Source organism: Silurus meridionalis, chromosome 2 (assembly GCF_014805685.1).
Source record: "Silurus meridionalis isolate SWU-2019-XX chromosome 2, ASM1480568v1, whole genome shotgun sequence".
NCBI classification, from domain to species: Eukaryota; Metazoa; Chordata; class Actinopteri; order Siluriformes; family Siluridae; genus Silurus; species Silurus meridionalis.
In genome coordinates this window covers 15,630,678-15,652,941 of record NC_060885.1, presented here as the reverse complement: position 1 = coordinate 15,652,941, position 22,264 = coordinate 15,630,678, and the positions used below count along the sequence as shown (strand labels likewise).

Sequence of the window (22,264 nt, the reverse complement as noted above, 5' to 3'; positions counted from 1 at the left end):
ATATTTAGCCGTATTCTCTGGTGTCCAATCCCCTGATTCAACTAATTAGCTAAATAGCAAACCTAGGTTTAACTTACTGTTTAAAATAAAAACACCAGACTGTGCAGTGAAGCGGTGTTTGAGGATCAGTACTGAGAATCCTGATTATGTTTTGAATGAGTATACATTATAATGCCAAAAAAATTGGACACCTGACCAATCATACGGATATTTGCTTGTTGAAAACCCCCATCTCATATATAATCCTTCGCTGACGGCTTTCCACTAGGTTTTGAAGTGTGGCAATGGGGATTGTTCTCATTCAGGTACAAGAGCATAAGTGAGGTCAGGCACAGAAGTTGGGTGAGGAGGCCTAGTGCTTAGTCAGCATTTCAGTTCTTCCTAATGGTGTTAATTGGGATTGAGGTCAGAGCTCTAAACTTTGGCAGATCATTTCTTTATGGACTTTGCTTTGTGCACACAGCTGTGTCATGCTGTAACATTTTCAGCCAATTAGTTCCAATGAAGGGAAAATGTAACGCTACAGCATACCAAATACATCCTGTACAATTGTGTGCCCACAACATTGTAGCAACAGTTTAAAAAAAAAAATGGGTGTGATTATCGGGTGTCCACATACATTTGGCCATATAGTGTATGCCAGATTTGACCTTTGATTTGGTTCACTATTCCATATATGCAAAGAGAGAAAAAATAGGGAAAATGGATCAGTGGCAAAATTAATTTAAATATAATTTTTGGTTTAATGCAATATTTATCAAGCTAGAGTTTTGTAGAAAAATTTTGGGTGCCTCTGGTGTATGTTATATATTATTATTCTATATACATGTTGCATACAGTATATAAAATAACATGTATGCATTATTTTTTTGTCTTTACTTCAGTATTACTGTACATCATGGCTTTTGTTTCTCTTATGTATGAAACATAATTACATATTTAGACTCTGCAGCACCAATAAATGCAGACCCTTTTCCCCTGACCTCTAACCTCATAATGATTAATATTGTGGGTTGAAGATGTGAAGATGTGAAGGGTGAAGATATGTGGGATTTACCATCTGTCTTGTCCACAATCTTCAGTACATTTTGTCAAAGGCAGGAGAAAATGAACAATAACACAGACATTTCACTTTAGACCATTACCATCTCTGTCCAAAGGAAACACTGGTGACTATTTATTATGTGTTTCCACGGAAGGAATTCTGTGTGAGGCTTTCCTGAAGAATAATACTTCTTCCTAATGGACTGAGCCACCATTCTTTAAAAGTCACAGTCTTGAAGAAACAGGGAAACTGTACTATAGCATGATTGAATAACCTATGTTTGTTACCTGTTTCCCAAACAGAGCAAATTGGAATATCTGATCACGGTTTATCTGAGTCATTTCTCTTGCTTTAGATATTTTCTTAAGTAAATGATTAGTTTTATCTACAGTCAGGAGAACTAAGGATTTGGACATTTTTGTTTTTGTAACATATACTTTCAGTACATCAATGTGTAGCTATGTATACAGTACACATATTCATACGCATAAACAAAAATACACTTAAACAACTAAATTGATAGGGAAAAACTATTTAGACACCACAAATGCAGTGTTGGCAATTACAGTTGTTGGTTGTTTACTGTAGGAAATAATAAGGTTGTGCTGCATTATAGTAAAATAATTTTGCCCATTCTTCTTGGAGGATCATCTTAATTTCCCCAAGGTTGCAAGGGTCGAAAATTATATACTTGCAATTTTAGAATCCACAATCAACAGGATTCAAGTCAGGAAATTGGTGAGGCCATTCAAGGGCCTCCTAAATTATTTTGGCTATATATCTGAGGTTTTTGTCTAGTTCAAATATCTTTTTCCCCAAATTTGGTTTCTTGTTTGACCATAATTGTTACAGGGCAGTTATAATTTCTCTAAATGCTTTTTTATATACTGTACATGTATCTGTGCTTATTATCAGCAATTAGGTTTTGTGTGTCGTAGGAATTTTTGAGGAACTGCTGACTTCTTTTTTACCTTTTTTAGTCTGAGAGACCGTTTGAAATCTTGTATGCTGCTATAACCACAGAAAGCAGGGGTTGCTGGAATATTATGCAAATTATGCAAGAATGCAATTAGAAAAAAATGCACCAGAAACCCATGAATGACACCAACAGTTTGGTGCTGTAACAGTACCAGGTTTTTTGTTGGTTGTTGTTTTTCTAATATTTCTATTCGGTCACACGACATATTATCTTTGGCTCTGACCATACTGAAATAGCCATACGATTATAGCTACAGTATAGGTGTGAAATTATGCATGTTCCTGGCACTGTTTTTGACAATCAACCCAGAGCAAAAGCTTGAGCCGACTAAGCTAGCATTTTCATTTATAATGCTGCTGATGACACAGTCTGCATGTCTTTTAAAGATTGGGATTTGGCTTTGTGCTTAGTGTGGTGTTTACAGCTTAAGTTAAATTTGGCAGCGCACTGTTTTATATTATGTATAAGTCCACACTATGTGACAATTTTGTTTTAACTAACAGCCTATTTAGAGCTGCTCACTATTAAAAGAAAAACACCTAAGTATTGTAAAAAATATTGTCAAGCACAATAAAAATGATTAGAAAATAGTATCTAAGAAATGTATAGAATCTAGTGTGTGTTTATTGTCGCAGTAAGGAGGCAGGTGACTTTTGGCAAAACTTGTTTCTTTTTACTTTTTGTTATTTCACCCACAAGCTCTTTTTAGCATGTTGATTTTCTTTATTAGTTACGTTTTTCCAGAACACCCCCTGAAAGGCCAATGTACATACATTAATAGACTTGCGTTCCTCTTTGCCATGTTCGGTGCTCGACAACGCCCCAAATATTTTTAGTATATTTGGTTTGAAGTAACTTTTTTTAGCACCCGCTGTTTAGAATATAGCTTAATGGTTATGGATGCCACACCTGTCCAAAGATGACTGTGGTTTCCTAAACTCTTCACCTACCTATTTACCAGTTGAACTGACAATTAAGTTTTGCTTTGACTCTGGCTTTTTTACACTTGTATTGTGTAATAATGTTGTCCCAAAACATAGAAAACTCCTTTTTTTTTCTTTTTTTTTCTTTTTTTTTTTTACAATAAATCTTTTTCACGATTTATATTTATATTTTAGTATAGTGTCAGCATAGTTTTTCCCTATCAGTTAATTTTTTTTAGATTTTTTGATTATGCTTATAAATACATATGCTTAAGTATGCACACGTTTATATGTATAACTACATATGTATAAAGTCACCCTGTATTGAATTTGAAGTGGACATATGCAATGGACAAAAGTACTGGGATATCTGACTTTTCTAGCCATATGTGGTTCTTCCCCAAACTGTTACCACAAAGTTGGAGGCACACAATTGTATCAAATATAAAATATAAAATCAGTGCCTGTTTTCACTAAAGCTGTTGTGGCTAAATGAGCAAAAAACTCCACAGCCACACTTCAAATTCAAGTGGAACATCTTTCCAAATGAGTGAAAGTTATTATAACAGCAGCTAATAAATGTGAAAAAAAACCACATACACAGTTTAGGGTCAGTTGTCCACAAACATTTGTCCATTTAGTGTATATAAAATAACAAAGAAAAAGTGTCTGAATAATTATTTTGGCAGACTGTATACAGTTTCTCTTCTTTTTTTTAATGATGACTTGCTGTCCTGCAGTGAAATACTGTTCACACTTAGGTTGTTTTGAGGACTTCAAAAATAATGTCACACATCTTTTAATCTGTTGTTTTATATCTTTAACCTACTGTGTAGTGCCCTTTACTCCCAGCTTTTCCATCTGTCTTGCTCATCTTGAATTGAAAGCGTAGTATGCAAGATTTATGATCTGTGGTGTTTGAATCATCACACATTTCCATAATCATTCTCTCTTACAGTTGTGCCTTTCAGCGTCTTTTCATATTGCATAAGTGCTGTAAAAAGCCTTTTGATTTATATTGCCTTCAACATACTAAGATTCCTCAACATCCGCTAATATGTCTGCTCTTTCTATTAAACAGTGTCTGTGTCTTCTGAATGTTACAGCGCAGTTTTGTCACCTTTCTCATTTTAAAAAATATTAGTTTTCTTTATTGTGTTATACACTATATAGACAAAATCAATGAGGCACCTGACTTTCCAGCCAAATATGGTTCATCCACAAACTGCTACCACAAAGTAGCAGGCACACCATTTTCCCTTAACCTGAACTAGAAGACCCAAGCCAGTTTCAGCATAACAATGCAAATGTTCACAAAGCCAGCTCTGTGAAATATCTTCACAGAAGTGTGGAGGTTATTATAACAGCAAATGGGGCACATACAAACCTTATGACCAGGTGTCCATACAAGTTTTTCTATATAGTGTATGTTATATATGTCTTCTTTATTGTGTTATTTCCATAATATTTAATAATCCTTGGTATGTTGTTTAATATATAATATATATATATATATATATATATATATATATATATATATATATATATATATATATATATATATAATTTTACAAAATTTAATAAATAAATAAATAAATAAATAAATAATAAATTAGGTGTTGGCTCACTAAATTGCTTTTGTGCTTTGATTCCAGCGCTGTATTTGTTGGTGTTTCACATATTTGTTCTTGCTAGGTGTGGCACTTTTTTCCACATTTTTTGTGCTTTCCTCTTCAAGCTGTTCTTATATGGTGTGAGTTTCATTATGCAATAAGACATTTTTCAGTGTTTTTTTGTATGCAATTACAGTGTGCAATCTAAAGTTAGCCACTGTTATATAATTCTAGTTTTGAAATCAAGATTAAGTGTGATACAATGATTTTTCTAGGTCAATCAAAATTCAGCAAAGGCATTCACTGAATAAATGTCTTAACATTCTATAAGAATGCCTATTTTTCCGGGCTTTTCCCTCACCATGCTGATGTCTTTCTGCACCCATGTCCATGTGTCTGTCCTTGTGTATGTGTGTCCTGCACCAGGCTGCGTGGAGACTCTACTCCACAGACCGCTCCAGAACGTACCTGAGTGGCACGTGGCGATACTATAAAAGTGTTCTCCCTTCTCAAAGGCATGTATCCATGCAGTCAACTGATGAGAAAACTCTGACCTGAACTGGTTTTTACTAATCTGCCTTTTTTGTTTTCCTTTCTTTTCATTTCTATTATTTTATTTTCTTTTTCCAACCCTCGCTCTCTCCTGGCCTTGTGACATTTCTTTTCGATTGCATTTTTCCCCCCCTATTTTCCTTTTTGTATACTCTGCACGTAGTGTGTTTGGCGTAGTTATGCGGCTGATGAGAACTCGGTTTCCATTGCTACCTGGAAGCCTCATTTGAAGGCATTGCATACCTGCAGCCCTACAAAGTAGGTACAACTCTGGCAGCTGGGTGTTCTCTTTGGTGTCTGTGCTCCTGTGGCCTTCGTTCTTCCCTCTTTATCATTGCAAACAAGTCTGTGTCACCAAGCCTAATTCCATCTTTTTTGTGTTACCTCTCCTTGTATATTCCTCACAAATTCAAGCTTGCAAAAGGCCTGTAATCACTGAAATATCAAATTGGCTGCAGTCAAAGTGAATTTAAGATCCACAGATAGTCACATACTTTCTCTTGAAGATACACTACGAGGGAAGATTAATTACACGAGCTATATAGGCCAGCATGAAAGACAATATAGATTTTAGGCGCCTGGAAATATGTGGAGAAACATATGCACACACATACACATATGTAAGATCAGACAGAGGAAAGCATTACTGTATTTTTCCAGTAATCACTGACTTTCCTGTCCATTTTAAAGCTAAATTATCCTTGCAAGGGCTTTCCCAGACAGCTTGATTGTGCGTTACCGATTGCTTGCATGTCTGCTTGGTGCATGTTTATGCTATCTTCTATTCTCAGTTTTTCTTTTTTTCTTTCTTTTTTTTACAGCGTGGTTTGTTTTTGCTCTGATTGTTAGTGCATGTGTGTATGTGTATGTCTCCCTTAATTTACTGTACACCGTAATGTGTTAACACAGAGAGAAATATATTGATGCTTCATTCATTGTATGAAAGATTCAGTATATTTCAGTGCCATTTGTCTTTTATTCTAGACTCTTTTTTGTTCCTGTTTTCATGTAATTAAATAATCTCCTGCCCCTTTTCTCTTCTCTGTTGCTAACTAACACCTGAAGGAAAGACCAGGGCGAATCCACCACCAGGTTTGTTATTCTTATACTGTATGTCACCTGTACATTTATGAACATTGAAAAAAAAATTTCTGTGCATAAAATACACACATATGCTTTATGTTTGAACTAGTAATTATACAAAGTGGGAAAAAGCTTGCGTTTAAGCAAAGAAAAATGAGAAAGAGCCTCTTTTACGTCTTCAGAGAATTCACACAGCAGGGTCAAGTGACCGTAGGTTTATATCAGCTCAATGATGTTTGCATGTGACTTTATATATTTAAATTTCTGTGTGGGTATGATTGTGAGAGAGAGGCAGAGGGAGATAAAGTGGATGTGTGCACAATAAACAGCTCTATCTTGGCATTAGTTAAACATCGAGCACAGTACCACTTGTCTGATGGCAGACATGATGCACTTTTTCCATTCTGCGATTATTTATGTTAGCGATTAAATATCACTCTGGAGAACGAATAGTCCAGGAATTATTAAAAAGAGAGAGAAAGACAGAGAGGGGGAGAAAGTTGCTGCTTAAGGTAGGAATGGCAGAGAATGGCAGTGGGCCAGTGTGTCTCTTCTAAATGCTTGTGTATCTTTGTTCTTTGTTTATTTTTACATTTCTCTTTGTGAGAGGTCTTAGTGCCACAGATTCAAAGGATTTTATGACAGTGAATGTGCATGCACAGCAAGGAGCCACATTTATAATGGCAGAGACTATTTAAGTAGTTGCATTTTCCTCACCAACTGAACTTTTGTTGCTTCTTCACAGTTTGCTGTTCTATTAATTTACTGGTAATTTCAGCTTAGCTCACTGCTGGTGCGTTTGTAAGTAATTAGCAGTTTAATTGGATTTTGGGTGTGTAATTCATACTTTAAATAAATAAATAAAAGAACAGCAGCATTGCCAGACATGTAAGGCTTAAGTTAAATAATTTATGCTCTTCTTGGTGGGTGGCAAATACGCCATAATATGGTTTTGCAAAGACTCCTCTGAACTATAAACACACAAAGCAAAAATCTAGGTTGTAAATACTACTAAGCTGTGAACCACTTTAATAAAATGACTGGAGATGTTGTAGTGTGATGGGTTTTACTGGCCAGAGTGACAAGTGGTAGCTCTGTATGGAACCAAGCTCCTCTAATTAACTAACAAATTGTCACAAACTGGCTTTTATGTACTCTCATGTATATGTGGCCTTTAATGTGTGTGTTTAATGAGTGTTTGGGGGTGATTACTGTATCCATGCATGTCTGCCACTCATTGTGCTTTTAGCAGTTTTCCGAACAGAACCGATTAAGATTAACTAAAACAAAATGTTTGCCTTTTTACTGTACAACCAAGTGTTTGTCTTTTTTTCCCAATCAAACCACACATTTGTTTGTTCCACTGAAAGAAATCTACTTTCTTTTCACAATTTAACTAATCCATACCCATCTGTCTCTCATACTCCATAGTAAGGTTCATAGTAATAGACAGAAGCTCTTCAGGAAGTATACCACAAGGAACTATAGGTACCCAGCATCCCCCTCTGCTTTGGCCACATGACAACCAATGAGAATGCTGACTAACTGCAGGTGCATGGATGGCGACTCACTCCAAATGTACCTTTAATCTTCCAAATTTGATTTCATACAGAGGCTCAAACAGGGGCCTTAAACTTTGACTACTACCTGTTCCCTGAAGAGCTCAAATTAGATGACCCGGGATTCTCACTGCATTCACTATATTTAAACACAAAATGACTTTAAGCACCCACAAAACAAGATTAATACAATAATTATGCCATTTTTAATGACTGACAGTACGGTGCATGATTTGATCTGTTTCATAAATAGTATCTCAACCTAATAAACCATTACAGTGTTAACATGACACTCAATAAAGACAGTTGTGTGGGGTTTTAGATTTAATAAGGAAGCTCCTATCAGCTGTGTCTACTTTTATATGAAGTGAGGCAAATTGTATTTGCATAATGCCTACATCTGCATGATGCATGTTGCATGCTTCTGAGTTATGCTTACTACTTCATAAAAGATCCATCTCTGAACACTAAGCACTAACTTGTGTTTGATCCAAGCTCAAGCCACTGGTATTCCCTTTACTATCGTCTTACAAATTTTGGTACTGTTCATGTAGCATCTGCATCTGTTTAGGGGTCCTTCGGAGAGGGAGGAATTTACCTCAATTTATTATTTTACCTTTAACTGATCTCATTTTTCGTTGTATGTATACAGCTCCCATTATCATGAGTGATTGGCCTGAAAACATTGCCTGTTGTAGAATGCATTGCATTGCATGTCTGTCTATTTCTGTTGTTTAAACTGAGTAAAGGACATCATTTTAGTACAATGAATTTCTGCCTTTAAGTTGTGTGAATGATAATAATCTCATATTTTCTGCAATGTTAACTTAATAAATTTACATATAGTGCCCTGCATGCATATTTACCTCCTTTGAACTTTTCCACATTTTGTATTGTCACCTAGAAAATTTGAACAGCTTTATCTAGTGAAGGAATTATGTCTGACCAGTTGCCTTAAAACAAAGTCACTAGACAAAGCTGCTTTACTCAGCATTTGAAATCCTGTTTGCCATAATCCATTCCTAGCATTTGAAATCCGATTTATCAAAAACACTTTTATTGAAAAAATTGCAAAAAAGCAAATATGAAAGAATGTTTTCTGGTCTGATGAGACGGGCACAAAGCATTACATTTGGGATGAAGAAAAAAAAAACTACCCAAAGAAGGCAATTCCCACAGTAAAAGCATCATGGTAGTAGTATCATATTAAGGGGATCGTTAGCAAGAACTGAGAAGTTGGTCATGGTTGAGGGCAAGTTGGATAGAGCCAACTACAAAGATAATCTATTCCAGTCTACAGGACACTCGACACTCGCAATGGTTCAAAACTAAGAACATGCGTATGTTTGAATGGCTCAGTGAAAGATCAAATATCAATCTAATTGAGACAGTGTGTAAATACCTTTTACTACTTAAAATGATCGTTCGACTATGACCTCTCTCCTATCTGACAGAACTTAACTTTTTATCACAGTAATAAAAGCACCTTTGAATGTTAAACCTTTTGTAAATGAAAAAAAGGTAATAGATTCGCATGACAAAATGTGGAAAAGAGCAATGGAGTGAATAGTTCTTCAGTAAGCTAAAATATCATTACTATTACCAGTCATTTGTCTTTACCAGAAATTGGGCTGTATTTAATTTATCTTTTTCTTTCTTTTTTCTTCTTTTCATCATTCTTTCATCATTCTTACCTGCTCTTCCTCAACTGCCCTCCTTCCCTCATGTAGTCAGAAACTGAGCTTTAAGGAACGGGTGCGCATGGCCAGTCCTCGTGGTCAGAGCATTAAGAGCAGGCAGACATCTCTGAATGACAGACGTTCTCCTGTGACTGAGGTAGCAACAGATGGGAGCAGCCCAGCCAAGGTACAAAAGAGCTGGAGTTTCAATGACCGAACACGTTTCCGACCCTCGCTCAGGCTCAAAAGTCAATCACGCACCATGCCTGAAGGTAAGAGAGAGAAAAACATGGCATGGTGTAAACTTATTGATTATAATCATAATGTATTGCCTACTAGAAGCATCGGTTATAGAAATTGTAGGCAGTATAAGTATATATTAAGAATATCTATAATGATTGTTCCTGTGTGACAAAGTGTATACATAATTATCCTGAATGACAATAGACTGCTAAAAGAAATTTGGAGTGCAACATTATGTTAAGATGTTTATAACCAAAAACAAAAAAATCAGTTTTTAGCTACTCAGTATGGACAAGTATTAGAGGTTACTATCTCTTTGTTGGGCTTGTTGGAAAACATCTTAAACCATTTACTGGACAAATACCTACAGTGTTGCATAAAATATGATGTAATTATGTAAATTTCATACTCAACTTTACTTGTGCACTTTAAATGTTAAAATGTTTCATCATAGCATCAAGGTTATCACTCAGAATAACATTATTGCCCCACAATATGTCAGCAATATGTTTACTCATCTGAATATATGCATTAATGCTATGATGGTATATGAAATAGTTCTGGACAGATTCCCAGAGTGAAAGTTTTAGTAATAATGTATTTAATTCATACAAATGAAAAGCTTTAAAAACGTTTATAAAACATTTTCCTTTTGATGAACCTGTTTGCTGAAGGCACTTAATCACAGGTCTTAAAAGCTGAACGAGGTCAATCTTCGTGCATTCTGTCTTGGTCTGTTTAAGTTTATATCTTGTGCCTTTTAGTGTTGTTGCTCAGTGCACCATAGCTTAATGACAGGTATGAGGCTGCTTCAACAATTACCTATTGTTCTTGTTCACTTCTACAGTCTCCAGAGTCCCCTCAGTGGAACTGTAGAGAATTGAGAGAGATAAAAAGAAAGAGACAAAGCCAGTGTGGAAACTGTGTGCTAGTAAAGGCAGTTCTACTCAGCTTGTGATGGAAAAGAAATTCACATTATGTGTCAGTTTTGAAAGGCCAGTTAATCTTATGGCAAAATAGGAATCTGCAAGGCAACATTATAAGCTTAAATGACAGGAAATATTGTGGTTTGACTTTGAAAATCTGTCTGTCTTTTTTACTACTTTCCAAACCAACAATTGAACAACATTTGCATTCGTTCATGATTCTCAAATGCTTTAGCAGCTGTGCATGCACTATAGAGCATGATTTGTGCTTGACACCCGATTTCCAAAATTTGTCCGTGTGTTATCCTGTGGAAGAATGGTTGTTATCTTCAGCAGGGCTCTGGTCATATGAATGATGTGAATGAGAAGTTGTCTACTTCTTTCTCATATTCACAGCAGCTGAGCATCCAATGTGTCCTGACTGAGCAGTCTATGAAAGTCCACTACAGCCTAATAATGTACAAACACTTGTCCCCTACCCTCAAGGGTCTCTTTAGTCAGAGGGACATATTTCTCAAGGAGCATTATTTAAGGTACATAATTGGCCCTGAGAGCACAGGCACATCTACAATACCCATCTGTTATGTAGTCAACACACTCTGCAAGGTGCAACCCAGATTAATGACCCCTGTATGGTGCTTACTGACTATTGTTAAATGTCGTCTCCTATTGTCTGCTGTGCTTGTAGGATATATATATATATATATATATATATATATATATATATATATATATATATATATATATATATATATATATATATATATATATATATATATATATATATATATATATATAGCAGTAGAGATACTGTATATTATAAATATATCTCTACTGATATGTTTTACCGGTTCAGCAGCTTGTTTCTATTGTTTACAATGCCACATTACAACACACTAACAGTAATCTGTAATGCTTTATCATTTGCAATCTTTAACAAGTCTGAATAGAAGTCTGGGTGAAACTGATAACTGTAATAGTAATTTAATCCCACAATTTACAGAATTAAACACAACAGAAAATCTTGACCAAAAGTGTATTAGAGTATTAGAAAATGGCAGGCTGGTAACATACTGTAGTTGGGAAAATGTATTATTTAATAGCCAGGATTGTGTATGGAATATATGATGGAAAATGTGCACACAGTAAAACAACACAACTCATAACACACACCATGTTTAGTTTACTTTGTACCCTTGGGTTGAATCACGGTAGAATTGTTCTCACACTGCAGTTAAAATTTCTTTCAGTCCATCTCAAGTGAGTTATTACACATAAATGTTCACACCTACACTGAAAGTGTAAAACTACTGCATATGCATTAAATTTGTTACACCTTTACTTAAATTACTAACTAATCAAAATGCATTAACACTGTGTGAAATCAAACACACTGGTGATTTTGCTGCTACTTTTTCATAATAATGCCTGTCTGTATAGATTCAAAAGTGTTGATTCAGTATTAGAATGTTACACATGATGCTTATGTTTCACTCATACTTGTATGCTCTTAATTGTACTTTTTATTGACTATTTTTCTATTATCTTTTTCTCACTCTTAGCTGACAGTTTAGGAGGAGAGGAATGCTTTGATGAGAAAGGCTGTCATTGTGATGTGACCGTGGAGGATCTGTCTGCTCCTCTGAAGACAGTTATCAGAGCTGTCAGGTGAGGAAATAACTAAATAAACAAATAAGAGGTACATATCGAAAGGTTATATGTATTATTACATTATATGTAGAGGCCAATTTCATATTCAGATCATTCTGCACAAACATCATACTAAACTACAGGGGGCTATTATATGTATAAATAAATAAGAAGAATAAAATTTGTATGATATTAAATTCCATATATTTGTTTATGATAATGATAAACAAAAAAGTTTGACATTAATGAGTTATTAAACATTAACCATAAATGTTTTCTTATATGAATTCAAATGTATCAAATGTATATGCCCAAATAGCTCATGCAGGAGTTTAAAGAACTAATGGATTATTAGTGGATATTAATGAATAGCATTGGTGGATGGATGGATGGATGGATGGATGGATGGATGGATGGATGGATGGATGGATGGATGAAGGGATGGATGGATAGACGGATGGATGGATGGATGGACGGATGGATGGACGGATGGATAGATGGATGGATGGATGGATGGATGGATGAATGGATGGATGACATAAAAGTTTTATCATTACATAACATGTTATCAATATGTTAATTATTATATAACCAACCTTAATAGTCTCATCACGCATCTACAGTAGTTGCCTCTCAAGGTTGGGTTTAGGGTTGATGATGTAGAACTTTATATAGTAAGCTGAACCACAAATAAAAGGATACATGCAGGAAGGATTTAGGAGTATTTGCTTTAAAGTTAAAATCTTTTTTCCTGAAATTTTAATAAACTAATTGTTACTACAAAAGTTTCAAAAGATCTGCATGCTAGTGACATCTACAGGAAAAAGAATGTTGTACGGAAAAATAATGTGTTGTATCCAAGTGGGAACTCCAGCAGGCTTTTGCTTCACAATTGTTCAATTATGTTAATTGTTCTTAAGAACCAAAAAAGTAAACAAATAACACTGAAACCTGTAAACAAACACAAACATGTATATTAAAGCCAGCCTTATCATCTGTTTTTTTATATATGGGTTTATCTGAAGTGTAAAATAAGTGAGTTTCTTTATGCCGGTTTCTTGAAGTTTTTTAAGTATAGGCAAGTTTTATTTTCACTGATTTGTAATTAACATTTTAAGATATTAGTAGATGTTAAGATAATAATAAGATATAAGATATTTATGTATAGTAATTATAGTATAGTATAGTTTTATTGTAACTAACTTGGTAAAATTTTATTTGAATTATATTTATATATTTATATTACATAAATATTTCATATATTATACAATTATACAAATACAATAGAATAAATCAAATTTATGCAATACAATTTTATTAATTAAATTAATTGCATTAAATCTAAATAAAAGTTAAATAAATGAAAAAACTAAATTAACTAATTTACAATTGTTAGACCCCATTTGGGTAATACAGATGTGTATATAAGTATGTGTGTGTTTTACATTTAAAATGTAATTTTTAAAGATATGATCTACTTAAATTTTCTACTTATTTCAGAATACTTTAAAAATGTCTTTATTCCTTCCATCCTTCATTCACTTACTCATTTGATATGTAGAATTGTCAGTATTTTCTACTTTTAAGAAAAATTCTTGAAGATGAACAAAAAAAGATAAAGAATCCATAGCGCTGGCATTACTGCTAGCCACTTACTGGTTAGTGGCTGACACTAGCTCTATGGATTTTCATGCATGTGCAAAATAAATCATATTTCCGGTACGGTAATATGGTAAGATACAGTGACACTGAGCTGACTCTTTTTGATACCCCTGGCATTGTTGTGTATGTTTTCAAGTTTAATACTACTAGGAAAAAAATGCACTCAAAGTGCAAGGCAGAGACTAAACAAAATTATGGTCCGCCACTTAATACGTTGCTGAGGGAACATTTCTAGGTTACGTATGTAACCCTAGTTCCCCAAAGGAACGAGACGATGCATCAACAATGCTTTGGGAATGCTTCGTGATATCCACACTCTGAATCACGTGTGCAATCTGTCCAACGGAGAGGGTGATGTCACAACCACAGAGATGCAAGAAGTGGCTTGGAGATGCAGCATCTCGTTCCTTCAGGAAACTAGGGTTACATACATAACTTTCAGTAACTCGAGCTGCGTTAACAGCGCTTTGGGAATGAGAGTCCAATCACGCCACACTGCCTAGTGTGGATCGGCACAGCTAAACTGCAGGACGGAGGAGCCAGGAGTGGCTCTAAGGTCAAGGTTATAAAACCTGATCAAGGTCAGTGGGGTGGACCAGCCTGCAGCATTGCAGATGTCTTGGAGTGGAACTCCAGAGGACCAGGCTGTAGAGGTCGCCACACTTCGGGTAGAGTGAGCCTTAAATGTAGCGGAGAGACCAGAGGACTCATAGGAGGATGCTGCTTGCAGGGAGCCCTTTTTTATAGGGACCATAGCAGACAAACAGCTGCTCCAACTTTCTCTACAGTTCCTGTGGACGTATGTGTCCAGCACCGGACACAGTTGGCTTAGCTTCTTCTGCTCAGGGGCTTGAAAAGGAGGAGAATAGAACGCTTGCAGCATGACTGGTCGTAGGGGAACCAAGGGCACCTTAGGTACATACCCTGGTCTGGGGTAAAGAAAGGCACTGGCCATGCCTGGGGTGAACTCCAGGAGGAGCCTGTAGGTCCCTGATCCTCTTACGGAGGATATAGCCAGAAGAAAGCAATCTTAACTGACAAAACCCTAAATGCCACCTCAGCTAATGGCTCGGCTTAAACAAAACCTTCAGCACAACAGCAAAGCCAAGTCCTACACAGGCACTCTGGGTCGCCACAGGAAACCTGTCACCAAGGGGTGTTTACCCAGTGACTGCTTAGCAAGCAGAGCACAATAAGGTGATAGCAGACATGTAACCTTCAGGAGACAACCCTGAGTGAGTGAGGGAAACCAGAAGGGACAGTGTGATGTATCTTGAGTCGCAAACGGATCCACTTGTGCTCTGTAAAACCTCCTCCATATTTGCCGGGCCTCGGCCCTTGCCTGGAGACAGCGTCTGCATCCTAAATTTAGGTACCAGGGGATGTAAGCTGCTCTTAACAAGAGCAATCCACCATGCCAGCCTGTATAGGGGGTGAGATTGCAAACCCCTCTGATGGTTGATATAAGAGACCACCGATGTGTTGTCTGTTTGGACCAGCACATGGTGGTCCCTCAGGTCTGGGAGAAAGTGCTTCAGAGCCAGAAGGCAGTTTTTGTGCCAAGTGAGATGGACCCCGCTCATGACTGCTCCACACCCCGTGATTGAAGCATCTGTTGTTAGCAACACGCAACGACATGGAGCTCCCAGGACAGGGCCTTGAGAAAGGAACAATGGTTCTTTCCACACATCTAAAGCTAAAAGGGCTCACCGCGAGACCTTAATGGAGCAGAGTGGGTTTGCCATTCTGTGAGAACCCTCTGTCTCTGAGCCACCACTGAAGGGGTCTAATGTGCAGGAGGCCAAGTGAACTCACATTGGATGCTGCTGCCATCAGCCCCAGCAGTCTCTGTACCTGCTTCACAGTGAGTGACTGGCCTTCTCTTACTCTCCTGATTGCCATGAGGATCAGAGCGGGAGGCGGTCGTGACGGCATGACGTTTAAGTCCCACACTACACCTAAGAAGGGGGTTCTCTGTACTGGAGAAAGCACAATATTCTTGCCATTTAGTCTTAACCCCAGCTCCTTCATCTAGGTGAGAACACATCCCGATGTCAGACTGCCAGACGCTGTGATCGAGCTAACATCAACCAATCGTCGATATAGTTTAGAATTCGGACGTCCCGGAGTCTCAGCAGGGTCATAACCGCATTCATAAAGGAATAGGATGAATTCATGCAACACATTATAGCAACCATTTTATTATATGTTTTCAAAGGACAATACTGTAGAAATGAAAAATGGATATGCTTTAGAGTAGTCAATGTGCAGCTTGTTCAGAAGTACAGATTAAAAAAAAGAGTGTCCTCTTTTTTTAAGAGTGTCCTCTTAAAAAAAACTAAACATACAGCCACAACAGTGAGTACAGGCAAAAAAAGTGAGTACATCCTAACTAAACATGTCAAAACTGTTTCAAAAGTGTCAATAATTTGTGTGAACACTATTGTTATCAAGCCCTGTCTCAATCTTCCTGGTCATGGAATTCACGGAGCTGCTGGATGTTAGACACATGGCGCTTCTCCACCTTCCACTTGAGGATGCCCCATAGGTGCCCAGTAGGGTTTGGGTCTGGAGACACTTGGCCACTCCAACACCTTCAGCTTCCTCAGCAAGGCAGTTGTCATCTTGGCGGTGTGTTTGGGGTTGTTAATATGTTGAAAACTGCCATTTGGCCCAGTTTCTGAAGGGAGGTCATCGTTTTCTGCTTCAGAATGTCACAGTACATATCGGAATCCATGTTTCCCCCAATGAACTGCAGCTCCCCATGCCATCCTAGACCATGATGCTACCACCTATATGCTTGACTGTAGGCAAAACACAATTTTCTTGGTACACCTTACCAGGGTGTCACCACACATGCTGGACACCATCTAAACCAAACTAATGTATCTTAGTCTCATCAGACCACAGGTCATGTTTCCAGTAATTAATATTCTTGGACAGATTGTCTTCAGCAAACTGTTTGCGGGCTTTCTTGTAAGACAGCTTGAGAAGAGGCTTCCTTCTGAGACGAAGGCCATGCAAACCAACTTGTTGCAGTGTGCAGCGTAGGGTCTGAGCACTGACAAGCGGACCTTCCGCTTCTGTAACCTCTGCAGCAGTGCTCGCAGCACTCATGCGTCTGTTTTTTGAAGCCAGTTTCTGCACCTGATGCACAGCATGAGGACTCAACTTCTTTGATGGACCCTTGCTAGGCCTGTTCCGAGTGGAACCCATTTTGGAAAAACCTCTGTATGACCCTGGCCAATGTACTGTAACTCGGGTTCTGGGTGTTACCAATCTTCTTATAGCCTAGGCCTTCTTTGTGGAGAGCAACGATGCCTCAGAGAGTTCTTTGCCATGAGGTACCATGTTGAACATCCAGTGGTCAGTATGAGAGAATTGTACTCAAATCACCAACTCCTAACTGCATTAATACACAATACACAAATTTGTATAGTCCTGTCAAGCAGACAAAAACAGGAACATGATGAACAGGACATGTGGTTTTGCATGGTTACATGACATAGAGCTATTATCACTTAGGGCGTACTCACTTTTGTTGCCAGTTATTTAGACAATAATGTCTGTTTGTTGAGTTATTTTCAGAGGACAGTAAATCCGTACTGCTATACAAGCTGCACGTTGACTACTCTAAAATATATAAAATTTTCATTTCTATACTATTATCCCTTGAGAAGATAAACTAAAATGTTTGCTGAAACTTGAGGGGTGTACTTACTTTTGTAAGATACTGTAAATACACGCACACACACACACACACAAGTATAGCTGACAGGCAAACAAAGCATGATAATAATTAATGCACTGTCAGTATTTTAATTCCATTTTAGTCCTGTGGAATGACACTAATGTGTTTTTACCACCAGAAATTTGAGTGATAGTATTGAGTAGATTATCACTGGATTAATGTTTGAAGCTACATTTTGATCCCTTCACCCCATTTTACACATATGGCTCGACACGACCCTCTAGTGACAGTGAATGAACACTGCAACACAGATGCTTTCAATACATCTTGGAAATTGACAATGTAAGACAAGTTGTACAGAAATATGTGCAAAGAAGAATAATTACAGCTAATGTGTGATTGCTTTAATTATTTATTAACATTTTGTACCAATAAATTAAGTACAAGATGTACTTAAATTATTGGACATAATAATAATATCCTTTTAATATCTCTTTTAATGTTCCTTTTTTAGAGTAATGAACTGGAAAGCTATTCTTCCGTTCATTAATTACAAAGATTTGACACATAATTTAGGTTTTGTGCAGTAAAAAAAGAAATTGTGATTATAAAAATAATAAATGTTCAACTTTTATTTCATACAGTACTGTTTTATATAAAAGGCAGACTAATTGAGCTATGATGTGAGTTATGTCCTTTATACCTCTCAGAATAATGAAGTTCCACGTGGCCAAGAAGAAGTTTAAGGAGACTCTCCGGCCATATGATGTGAAAGATGTAATTGAACAGTACTCAGCCGGACACTTGGACATGCTGTGTCGCATCAAGAGTCTCCAGACTAGGTTAGTGCAGTCTAAACATGTTATACTCCTGAACACGACATTCAAATCATTTTCATAATTATTTAAAATCACATTTATTTTCACTTCTGATATTTCTTTCTTCTGTTCCCACCTGCTTACATAAAGCACTGTCTGCTTATGTTTTTCTGTACTGTTGTAACTACATGAATATGTGTTTGCACTTTCCTATTCAGGTTGGACACAATAGTGGGTCCACCACAGACCCTCAGCAGCAAAGCCAAGACTTTTTCCTCTCCCTCACTGCACTCGTATTACAGACATGCCAAGAGGAAGCATTCAGCCCCAGGGTCAGCTGACCCACAATCCCCTTCACCAACATTGCCTGATATAAAATGCACAGACATGAGTCAAAGGCTTAGGTTATGTGTCTGATTCATCACTAAAAAATGCCATACATTTTTCATGTATAAAAGAAAGTCTGCAGCTACACAATGGTGCACACAACTTTTCCTTACATTTAAGTATGTTTGGTAAAATTAAAGCTAAATATTGCACATTATGAATCATTAACAGACACAGGACTATAAGCTGTTGACTCTGTCTAACAAATTCTACTTCTCCTTGGTTTTACAGTATCTGCGTGATATTCTTTCCTTGAAATAAAAAGTGTTATTTTAACCCTAAAATGTACTATTATCTTTAGCTAAAAATTATTATTTATTCAGAGAGAGAGAGATTATTATTTACATATGAACTGCCATGAAATATAAAAGAAGATTTGTACAAAACATAATAGCAAAAGCACTAACAGCACATTTCTATTCTAGTTCCTGACAATTTTTTCTTCCGGTTCCAGGATCAGTAGTATTTCTTGTATAAAAAACCTGTTATACTTATAATACAATAATTGTTATATTGGATTCCCAAATATTTAAATTATTTCTTATATACTATCTATATATAGATACAGTAAATTTTCTTTAAAAATTTAGAAGCGCCATGGCAAAGAAGAAGCAATTCTTGGTTTCTTGGTTTCCATTTAATGATGTACATTTTATTTTTGTTAGTTATAGTGTAGTGGACAAATCATTTTGTTTATTGTGGCAATGGCAAAATAAAGTAAATGTTTGTAAATGATATGAAAAGGTTTCAGGGAACTAAAAATGCTTTTTTATATAACCGGAAAATGGTTCCTCTGTGGCATTGCTAAAGTAACCTTTTCTGACACTTTTATTTTGAAACTATACAAGGATATATATGTATAGATTAAGTCGAAATCAATATTTCTGTGGCTTGATATTGATGTGCCTTTAGCACATGAAATCTAGATATATTGTTTGCAGTAGAATTTGTGCTGATAGGGCTTTTGAGTATCTCTTTCTCTAGTTAGTCCTTCTTGCCTTGCATTAAACAGACACCTCTCTTTCACACAGACTTGTCTCAGGCTTTTGTCCACAGCAGAGCCTCAACAGCAAAGCCAGGAACCTGTCCTCTCCTACTCTGCACTTGTATTACAGTCAATCCAAGAAGAAACCCACCAGCTCAGGGTTAGAGTTGTACTAGCCACTGTACTAGACTTGGGAAAATACTCACCTGAATTACAGTAACTTAACACTGTGTCTCAGGGGTCTAAAGCTGATGCTAGGCTAGATCACTTAATAGTGGGTGTATTTGGGAGCACAAGATCAGCTTCAGCGTTGGACACCCAAATGACTTAGATATGTTCACATTGTTTCCCAAATTCTGTATAACACTTGCTTTATGTGGTTTCATTGGTGTAACTTTTTGTTTCTGCTTGTTTGACTTGCTGCCTTTTTTTTGTTGTTTCATGTGCATGATAATACCAATGAAGTACAGTAAATATCTAACGTATCACTAATTCATTTCATAATTAGAGCTTCAAATTAAAGAAAAATGAAATCTATTCAGCAAAGGCTTACTGTGAAACTGCTTAATGTGTTTTGCAGAAAAAGGCAATAATAACTATGTTTTGTTACCCTATCGTTAACATAATCTGCTCACATTATACACTGAGATTAATCATAGTGATTTCTGCTTGTTACATTTTTCCTCTGTTGGTCATGTAGAAGAAGTCAATCACTAACTCCCTTTCTTTTTTCACTAACTGGAATCAGGTTTTGTCCTTCTGTGCTGCACCTTTTCTGGTTAGAAGGGGTAAAGATTCAGCAATTAAAGTTGTCAGTTACATTCTACTGTACTTATTTAGTTCTTATGTATCACAGGGTGGACCAGATCTTGGGAAAAGGGCATATACCAATGGACAGGAAGATAAGGGACCGGATCCTTCCAGAGGGCGAGTCTCTAGAGCATGACATGAGCATGCTGGGCCGTGTATGCAAGGTAGAGAGGCAGGTAAGGCAGATAAGAAAAATGTCACACTCCAAATACAAAATGTATGGATCTGATTTTAGTGCTGGCTATCATTCAAAGCATCAGTGGTGGCTGGTGGTGATATAAGATAGGAAGGGTGAGCAATCAGTAGTTCAGCTATTATACCATTACGTTTAATTAATACATTATATTCCAAAGAATAATTAGGGATAATAATAATGATAATAATAATAATAATAATAATAATAATAATAATAATAATAATAATAAAAGGAGACAAAGAAGACAATTAATAAATATATTAAGAATATATAATTCTTTTTACATTGTTTGTAAATATTAGACAGATAGGTTGTTAAAGACAGTAGGTTGTGTAATTCAATTGATAATTCTTATTAATGGCTCCAAAGTTAAGCTTTCCAAGAAATCCAAGGCCAAGAAAATTTTCCCCACACCAATACACCATTTTTACCATTATGAACTGTTCATACAAAGCAAGTTGGGTACATTAATTCATGCTGCTAGCACCAAATCCTGACTTATACCATCTATGCATCTCAGTAGAAATGCAAGATATATCAGACCAGGCTACATTTTTCTAGTCTTCAGCTAGCTAGTTGGCTTGTTGAGTCTGTGCCAATTGCGATGTGTTCTGCTGTTGTTGCCGATTTGACTGAAAGTTCAATGTTTTGTGCATTTTGAAATGCTTTTTTGTTCAGGGCATTTGTACATATCTTAGTTACCTTTCTGTCAGCTCCAACCAGTCAAGCAATTCTTTGTTTACCTCTCTCATTAATAAGGCATTTTCATTTGCATGTTCCAACTGAATCTTTGTTTCATTACAATATTTTTGAGTAAACCCTATAGTTTTACTAGAAGAGTCTTTTAATTTTAAAATAGTCCTCAGAACAGAGGATTTTGCAGTTTCTTATTTGTTTGCAACATAACCAGCTGTTATATTATGTTATATTATTTTTTTATGATTATTAATTTGACAGAGAGATTAAAACAGGCTAGTGAGGAAATAACCTTTTATAGTTGCTATAATTTAACATGATTTGCTTTGTGGATGTTCTATAACATAATCGAAACTACGAAGTGGTATTAAAAAGTTTCGATACTCGCTCTGTTTACAAGAAAATACTTTATTTATTTCTGTTTACACACTATCACCTTCAAAATAGTCCCCTTGCACAGCAATACAGTGCTCCCAGCATTCCTGCCACTTCTGAAATATATCCTGAAGGTCTTTTTTTCAAGTAAAATGTAAATGTTCGTGGATCTTCAAGAAGAGGGCGAAGTCTGCAGAAGCCAAATCTGGCGAGTATTGTCGGATCATTTTGAAAAGATCATTTTGAGAGAGATTTTTGCTGAGAAACTCACGTGCAAGGAAAGCTCGGTGATAGGGAGCATTGTCATTGTTCTAACTTGCAGTCCATTTTAAAATCGCAGATGTGGTACCACACATAGTCAATATAGCACCAGTTGCACAGCTCCCAATGTA

At 36.5% G+C, this 22,264-nt stretch overlaps 1 protein-coding gene across 3 annotated transcripts in view; it reads left to right on the top strand.

The window, feature by feature from the left end:
• The window catches only part of kcnq5a (potassium voltage-gated channel, KQT-like subfamily, member 5a), a 123,933-nt gene that overhangs the window by 98,712 nt on the left and 2,957 nt on the right, over positions 1-22,264 (top strand). Inside the window, exons 8-15 of one of the 3 annotated variants that reach the window (XM_046863592.1) lie at positions 5,276-5,370; positions 6,178-6,204; positions 9,485-9,705; positions 12,165-12,270; positions 18,316-18,447; positions 18,642-18,755; positions 19,842-19,955; positions 20,652-20,781. In XM_046863592.1, coding sequence (XP_046719548.1) covers positions 5,276-5,370; positions 6,178-6,204; positions 9,485-9,705; positions 12,165-12,270; positions 18,316-18,447; positions 18,642-18,755; positions 19,842-19,955; positions 20,652-20,781 — 939 coding nt within the window. The remainder of the gene's footprint in view (positions 1-5,275; positions 5,371-6,177; positions 6,205-9,484; positions 9,706-12,164; positions 12,271-18,315; positions 18,448-18,641; positions 18,756-19,841; positions 19,956-20,651; positions 20,782-22,264) is intronic. The other 2 variants (XM_046863601.1, XM_046863612.1) reach the window with 2 other exon arrangements.